At 39.7% G+C, this 8,973-nt stretch overlaps 1 protein-coding gene across 1 annotated transcript; it reads right to left on the bottom strand.

Moving 5' to 3' along the window:
* Nucleotides 1-1,976: 1,976 nt before the first annotated feature.
* Nucleotides 1,977-7,083, bottom strand: LOC136397859 (T-cell surface glycoprotein CD1b-2-like). The gene is made up of 6 exons (XM_066372344.1): nt 6,972-7,083; nt 6,465-6,731; nt 4,317-4,595; nt 3,865-4,143; nt 3,095-3,188; nt 1,977-2,114 (listed from the first exon to the last, which is right to left on the bottom strand). Exons 1-6 carry the CDS (start codon nt 7,042-7,044, stop codon nt 2,093-2,095), a joined length of 1,014 nt encoding a protein of 337 aa, XP_066228441.1. The 5' UTR covers nt 7,045-7,083; the 3' UTR covers nt 1,977-2,092.
* Nucleotides 7,084-8,973: the final 1,890 nt, after the last annotated feature.

Below are 8,973 nucleotides of genomic sequence, written 5' to 3'. Positions count from 1 at the left end.
CTTTTTTATTTATTCTGAGATACATTCTTTCTCACATTATATCTATGAAATCTGAGGGAAGCCTACTATTGATACAATTTTTTTTTTTTGAAGTGAAAGGAAAGGAGATAGAGAGACTGACTCTGCATGTGCCCCACCTGGGATCCACCCAGCAATGCCCATATGGGAAAGATGCTTGAATATACCGATCTATCCTTGGTGCCTGGAGCTGACGCTTGAACTAATTGAGCCACTGGTTGTGAGAGGAAAGAGAGAATGGGGAGAGAGGGAGGGGAAGAGAAGCAGACAGTAGGTTCTCCTGTGTGCCCTGACCAGGGATTAAACCCTGGACATCCACACTCAGGGCTGATACTCTATCCACTGAGCAAACTGGCCAGGGCTATACAATCTTATAATAAATTCACAGTTCTTAATTGCCGGGGTCCAGCCCCGGGGGGGATCCAGGGGTCCCACAGGAGGAGATGGCGTCGGCGAAAATGGAGTGAGAGAGCCGAATTCTTTTCTTTCTCTTTATCCTCCGGTTAGCATTTACTGCCAGGCATCTCTACCAAATGCTAGTATAGCTCCCTTTTTATACACGCACACCGAGTTACAATCACATGGTGTTAATTATTGCTTTTGTTTCACTATGTTTGCATGTTTCCAGATAACAGTACATCTATGAGTCACAAACCAGGTAGCAAATCATTCAAAATACAAAATAACTTGAATAGCGAGAACAACATCAGTAAAAGCTTTTAGAGTATTAGTACTAATAGTTAACTAACTTTACTGCTGTTGTGAGTTAAGGGGCAGAGAGAGATTTAGCAGACGACTAACAATGGACCACCGCTTGCTCAGGTAAATGGCCTTGAGTTTATGCAGTGTCCTACTTTTTCTCACAAGATTCTAAAAGGCTTGCCTCTAAAGAAATTAACATAACATTAAGAATAGCTTTCATCCAAAGATATGCAGAGTGCACTTGCAAGATAGCCCAGCAGCAACACAAGACATTCCATGGATTTCCCTACATTTTTAAATCTCATGAGAACATCTCATTGAGAAAGCCTAGCAATTGCCTTTAGTCAAAAGACAATTCTCTTAGTAAAACATTCTTTTCTTGCTGACTACGCTCTCATCCTAGGCCACACAATGGGCCATTCTACTATACCTTACCTAAGATACTATTGTCTAATCAAACATTACTTATTTATTATATTTAAACACTAGTTAAGTTCTGACTCTATTCTTCTCAGAATATACCACTATTTGCAGATCAAATAAGCAAGAAGAAAGGAATGTTTCTCTACTTATCACATGAAAAGGCTAGGGAGGAAAAATGTTAAGTGAAGGCCTAAGGGTGCTCTGTGCACAGCCACTGCCCCCTAACCATTCACAAGTCACAATCTATTCTTTTTAACATGATTAAGAAGGAATTCTCCTACAAACTTAACCCTTTAATAGGGATATCATAGCCAGCCTCTTATGTCTATGAGCCCAGTTCAAGGGGCTTACAGGCTTTTCTGTGGAACTCACACCCTCTGTCTCATTTCCAAAGAAATCACTACGAATCTACAGGGAAAGCACGGTACTATTATCCCTGTGCCATAATTAATAGCACATACCCAGAAAAGGGGGGATATAAGGCCAGATTAATTCAAAAAGTCAAAGGGGGAAGTATCGTTGTGCCTTTCCTTTGCGGTGACTTTGTCACCCCACAGCCATTGGTCTTCACTGCAGTGACTTTGTCACCCCGCAGCCATTGGTCTTCTCTGCTGTGACTTTGTCAATCAGTAGTTTTTGATCTTCTTCTGCTGTGACCTTGTCAGCCAGCAGTTGTGGGTCTTCTTCTGCTGTGACCTTGTCAGCCAGCAGTTGTGGGTCTTCTCCTGCTGTGACCTTGTCAGCCAGCAGTTGTTGATTGGCTCCCGACACTTAATTATTTTTATACTAATGTGTCAATTATGATATATCTCACAACTTATAAAAACTCTGAGTTGATCAAACATGATAATTATTTTATTAAATATGATGAGATTGACTACTGGGCTAACATAAGCTTTCGGTCTTCTGAGTACTTATTCCAAATGGGATACAGAGACATGATGAAATCTCACTGGATATTCTGATATGGCCTGTTAAGAACACAAGCAGTTTTAGCTCTACATAAGACATATTTGTACACTCGTTTCATAGCAGACTTATTCATAATTTCCAAAAGGTGGAATCAAACCAAATGTCCAATGACAGGTGAATGGTTAAACATGTTATATAAATACAGTTGAATATTATTCAGCCTTTCTTAAAAAGGAAATAAATTCTGACATATGCTAAAACATAGCTGAACTCTAAGTACATTATGTTAAATAAAATAATCTAGTCATGAAAAAACAAATACTGATGATCCCACTAACATGAGATATGTAGAATAGTTAAGTTTATATAGACAGAAAGTGGAATGTTGGTTGCTCAGACCTAGATGACCAGAAAATGAAAAATGTTGTTTAATGGGTACACAGTTTCACTTTTTCTAGATGAAAACATACTAGAGATTGCATAAAAATGAAAATGTAATGATTATTATGAAATTATGCAATTAACAATGACCAAGGTAATAAGTTTGATGTCATGTATACTTTACCACAATTAAAAAATATACAATAGATTTATATAAAATAGATGGAAAATGGAAAGAAAGTGTAGAAGCAAGAACACAGGAAACAGATGGCAGATGGACAACTGTCAGAGGGAAGAGGAAAGATAGAACTGGATCAAAGAATGTGAAGGGATTAGCCCTAAACATAAGTATATAACACATAGATACAGACTACAGGATGGCAATAGCCAGAGGGAAAGGGGGTGGAGGTAGGGGGAGGAGGGCAGAGGGAGAGAAAGGTGGGAAACAGACTTTGCTGGGCGGTGGAGAATGATGCAGAGTATAGATGGTGTTATATTGAGTTGTACACTTGAAACCTGTATGGTTTGGTGAACCATGTTACCTAATAAATTTAAAAATAAATTTAAAAAAGAAAGATTAAAGCTAAAGAGATGTAAACAGATAAAAATAGTATGAAAGTGTGGGAGGTAGACAGAAAACAGATTTTTAAAAACTTACCTTCGCCTCAAGTACCATAATGCAAGACATATCAAAAGAATGAAGGTGGGTAATATTATTGCCAAAGTTATCACCATGGTGGAGGTGGGATGTCCTGGCAATTGGGAGAAGACACACAGATGTCACTGCCAAACCCCATTCCTGAGTCTCCTGCCCTTCCTTTGCTCACCTGAGTGTCAACACCACCACAACCTGCTTTGATGTAAAGGCAAATCCAACTTCCCCTCTCAGATTCTCTAACACAATCATCCACATCTATCTTCTTTCACTTCTTCTTGTGCCACTTCAACCAATTAATAGGTTCCTAATTCTTACCTCCTTTATACCTTAGGTGAGTGATTTTCAACCTTTTTCATCTCATGGCACACAATCTAATTCAGTACTAAAATTCTGTGGCATCCCAAAAAATATATTATATTTTTTGCTGATATGACAAAAAATAAGTAAAATTATTATCCATCCAGTCCAGATGGCTATTATTTGTTGGCTGTTGTCCCTTCTTTCATTTGACAATCTAAAGGAAAAGAGGTCAGTACCCCTGAATAAATATCAGGATTTGTGTGTTTTAAAAATTCTTACTGCACACCAGTTGAAAATTGCTGCCTTAGTTCATCTCTCTCTTTCTCTCTCTTGTTTTTCCTCTCTCTTGTACTTTCTCCCTTCCTCCTTGTTTCTCTGTCACACTCACTAAGTCTCACCATTTGCTCACCCCTCCCTCCATGTTTGTGGACCATCTCCTCCCATTTCCGCCAGGTCCAGTTCTTTCTCACCCCAGTGGAGGATGATGTCCTGGCCTCCCAGGCTGCTATGTTTTACTCGACAATTCAGGTTAGCCTCCTCCCCAGCCACAACATCCAGGATTACTCGGAGGTACCATGTCCCATCAGCATTGGGCAGGATGTCACCTTGATGCATTCCTGGATGCTCCTGCTCACCCCTCATCCACATCACCCGTACAGGTTTGGGGTAAAATCCTGAGACATGGCACACCAGCAGCAGATGACCAGGCAAAGGAGGGGGGTCACTGGAAAGCCAGGCCTCGGGCTTCACTGTGGCAGAAATGACGACAGTGTCACATTATGACACTAATCTAGAGCACAGGGACTCAGAAATACACAAGTTTGGACAGTAACTCCTCCCATTACTTTGGCAATGCCTACCTTTGAATTCAAAAAGGTGGTGGAAAGTGATAGCAAAATTTTGAAGAGAGAACAGGACTAACCTTGTCTCTGCAGTTCCGCCTTCCCTGCATCGAGAACACCCAAGAGAAATCGAGGACAGGTGTTTGAGAGGAATGTCTCTATAATATCAGAGATACGTTGGTATTGAGAGAGAAAGGTGCAGAACCACTGTGCTGGTTTGCCGCCCTCTGCAGCAGGTACAAATGTATTATTCTGGAAGCTTGCAAAATCCACTCCTCCCAAAGCTCCCCACAGGAAGCTTACTGTGGTCTCCCCAGAATGCAGCTCACAGCCGGCTATAACCTGGACCTCAAAGGGATCTGGATAGAAGAAAAGTACAGAAAAAGATATTCAAAAGGCAATAAGAAAGATAGGGGTGGAGAAGGAACCTAGCTAGACTTTTGGATTTGGGTGGGGAGAAAGGTTTGAGATATTAAATAATGAGCCAAAAATCAATTCAATACAGTCATATGTCATACAAAAACTTTTTTTTTTAATTTTTAATTTTAAGTTATTTATTTTTTTTTTAAGTGAGAAGAGGGAAGATAGTAAAACAGACTCCTGCATGTATCTCTACGGGATCCACTCAGCAAGCCCATTTGGGGCTGATGCTCATATCAATCAAATTATTTTCCGCACTACGGCTCACACTCAAACCAAATGAAACACTGGCTGTGGGAGGGTTTGAGGGAGAGAAGTGGAGAGGGAGGAGGAAATAAGCAGATGGTCATTTCTCTTGTGTGCCTTGACTGGGAATTGAACCCAAGATATCCATACACCAGGCTGATGCTTTAGCCACTGAGCCAGTAGGCCGGGATCACATAGTGACTTTTCAGTGAACATCAAACCATGTACAAGAGCATATTTCCATAAGATTATAATGGAGCTAAAAGAATTCTTATTTGCTTAGTGATATCATGGCCATCATAACATCATAATGCATTGCTCATGTTTGTGGTGATGCTGATAAAAACTTCACTTTGCTGCCAGTTGTATAACAGAATAACAATGTGATATGTATAGTACATGATACTTGATGATGATAATAAAGGATGCTACTGGTTTATGTATTTTTTATAATTCTAATTGCTATTATAGAATAAACAATTAGAATATATTTTAGAATATACTTACAGAAAATGAAGATTGTCCTAAAACAGTATGCCATTTATATCAGCAATAGCCTTATACCGTTGGTGCTTACTACATCTCTTGATTGGATAATTTTCTCTTGTGCTTGATTTAATGTTATATATATATTTTTTACAGTAATCTGCTGAACAGGATTTTATCCTTGGAGCAAGAAAATATACCATATAGCCTAGGTGTGTGGTAAGATATCTTATCTACATATGGGTTTGCTTAAGTGCATTCTATGATAGTAACACAACAATAAAATTGTCTTACAATATATCTCTCAGAACATATCCCTAATGTCAAGTGGTATATTACTGTATTCAGAGACTTATCATTTTTTCCATTCTTATTAATTGATGTCAGAGAGAGAGAGAGAAATAAGGAGAGAGAGAAAGAAACATCAATTTGTTTTTCACCCATGATGCATCCATTGATTGAGTCTTGTATACACCTGGACCAAGATTGAACCTGCAACTTTAGTATAACGGGATAATGCTCTAAATAACTGAGCTACCCAGCCAGGGCTATTCAGAGACTTTTCAATAGGAATAAAACAGGGGAAAGTACATGTCATAAATGGTGGGGAAGGGCTGTTGTACTAAAGTACAGCAGGTGAGAAGAAAGAAAGGAGAAAATGTGAGGAGCAGGGTGGTAAAGTCAGGAGGAAGTACACATTCCAGGATGAATGGGAGAATTACATTGAGAGGAGGGAGCAGGCAGGAGATGCCTGAGGAGATGGATTGGAAACAAAGGAAGTCACACTTTAGTTCACTCAGGGGTTGGGCAGGAAAAGTGAGGGTTTCTTGCTTGGGGTTTAAAAAAAATGTGATACACAAAGGAGTGTCTTTATCAGTCAAGAGTGTAAGAAGCAGGAAGAATCTGAAATATTTTGTGTAGGTATGAAGTCTAAGACAAAGATCTAAGAAAGTGTGTGCGTACAATTGGATAAACTGGGAAAGAGGGTAGAAAAATCCTCGGGTGCAGCAGCATGAACTGAGAGAGAGGGGAAGAAAATCATTGGTAATCTCCACAGATCAGAGGACTGTACTCACATGTCAACTGGTATTCATGGACAAGTTCCTGTACTACCCGAAGGAATCTGGTGAGATAAATCTGTAGTATCTCCACCACTTCAGTCAATTCCACATCACTGAAGTTGCCCTTGGACCAAGGCTTCAGGAAAATGGCAGTGCCCGAGTCACTATCCCAGCCATGAATCTGCAAATCATCCAGCCAGCCTGAAGCCTGATTTTGTGCACAGGTGTTGTTCACAAAAGACGATATCTGGATGAATTTGAAAGTGGTCGTCCCCTGAAAAGCTGTGGGTAGTGACAGGACAGGAAAAGTGAAAAAGAAAGAGAAAAGCAGAAGAAAACCCCCAGAGTCTGAACAGCAAAATGGTAGAAACATTTGCCTGTGCCAGGACCTCTGGTTCCATCCTCAGCCTCCAAAATAGAAGAAGAGGGCTGGTGAATGCTGGCCCAGACCCTCAGAGGTATGCACAGCCTGCTTTCATCCAGTCCACCCACACCCAGAGTTCCAGCCAGAGTTACTCTTACCGTGCTTGTGTTTGAGCTCATTGTCAGCACCTGGGATGATAACTCCTAGCAATAGAAATGACAGAAGCAGCATTTCACCAGAAGATAGAACTTAAGACTCTTAGAGCAGGTGTTTGCTCTCTGAACTCTGCAAACCTGTTTCCTCAGTGCTCTATAGTGACTTCCTCTTCCAAAGCGACAAAACTCTGCCTCATTTACATTGAACATCAGAGTAAAGATGTGCCTCACACAGCCTGATCCTCCCACTCTGCCTGTCATTTCCATGCCAGCCCTTGACTTCCAGATTTTTCTTATTATCTCCTTGGCTCCCAAGTGTTCTTCTTGACCTCAGCTTTCTTTATACTACCTTGAAAAAGCCACCATATAATTTTGAAGTGCTATTCTACCTCCTCAATCTTTTATTGCAACATCTTTTATATCAGAAGTCACTGGGAAACAATGGCCTGCTTTAATCTAGAAAATTCTTTTGGTTCATTCACCCAACTTGATCTTCCTTTGCATGGCTCTCTCTTCTCTTGCACATTCTCAGTGGCTCCTCTTTCTCATTTTATTTCTCTTGTCTGGTCTCCCTAACCCCACATCTGTGTGTGTGTGTTGATGACCATATACAAAAAGCAAAGCATTCATTTTTTTTCATACTTTCAATGTTTTTAGTTTGTCCAACACTTTTTAATTAATTTTAAAGAGAGGAAGGGTGAGAGAGAAAGAGAGAGAGAAACAGAGTCATCAGTTTGTTGTTCCATTTATATTCATTGGTTGACTTATATTTGTTCCCTGACTGGGTATTAAACCTGCAATATCGGTGTTTCAGAATGAGTGCTACCTGGCTAGGGCCCCTTCAAAAAAGCGTTTAAAACATTTGTCTGCAGATTCAAATTCTAAAATGAAATAAGGTAAATATTACAGTTTATACTCCAAGCAAAATTTTCTTATGCCATAGCAGTTGTTGACAAAGAAAAATTATATTTGCTACTAGTATATGTCCTTCTTTTCAGTAGCTCTTGACTTTGAAGGTCTGAGTAACAAATTTTATAGAGAAAAGCAGAACTTTGAGAGATATGTTATGTAGAGCTACAGGTTAATTCAAAGATAACATATTATTTTGTTTATCAGTTTCTTATTAGGTTTGATTTTTTGCTTAATTTCTGCACCTTTTAAACACTGTTTTCCCTCCCAAAACTTCACCCCTTTGACAATTGTCAGTTTATTTTCTGTACCTATGAGTCTTTTTCTATTTTGTTTATTTTGTTCATTAAATTTTACACATAAGTGAAACCATAAAGTATTATTAATCTTTCTTCGATTGGCTTATTTCACTTAGCACAATACACTCCAGGTTTATCCATGCTGTCACAAAAGGTAAGATTTTTTTTTTTTAATTTTTTAAAATTTTTTTATGGCTGAGTAGAATTTCACAGAGTAAATGTAAAAGGTTTTGATCCAATCATTTACTGATGGGTACTTGGTGTACTTCCAAATCTCGTCCATTTTAAATGACGAACATCTCTGGAATGAACATAGAGATGTATATGTAATCTCAAATTAGTGTTTCCGTTGTCTTTGGTTATATTTCCAGAAGTAGAATCACTGGGCTATATGGCAGTTTAATTTTTAATATTTTAAAGAAACTCCACATTGCTTTCCACTGTGGTTGCACCAATTTATGTGCCATTCAGATTACATAGGGTTTCATTTTCACTCATCCTTATCAACACTTGTTTATTGGTTTTCTGTTTTGTTTTGTTTTTGTATTTTTCTGAAGTTGGGAATGGGGAGGCAGTCAGACTCCCGCATGCGCCTGACTGGGATCCACTGGGCATGCCCACCAGGGGACGATGCTCTGCCCATCTGGGGCATTGCCCTGTTGCAACCAGAGCCATTCTAGTGCCTGAGGCAGAGGCCATAGAGCCATTCTCAGTGCCCGGGCCAACTTTGCTCCAATGGAGCCCTGGCTGTGGGAGGGGAAGAGAGAGACATAAAGGAAGGAGAGGGAGAAGGGTGG

The sequence above is a fragment of the Saccopteryx leptura genome, chromosome 3, assembly GCF_036850995.1.
Source record: "Saccopteryx leptura isolate mSacLep1 chromosome 3, mSacLep1_pri_phased_curated, whole genome shotgun sequence".
Lineage (NCBI taxonomy): Eukaryota > Metazoa > Chordata > Mammalia > Chiroptera > Emballonuridae > Saccopteryx > Saccopteryx leptura.
The sequence above is the reverse complement of the archived record's forward strand: the minus strand, read 5'-3'. Positions and strand labels throughout refer to the sequence as shown.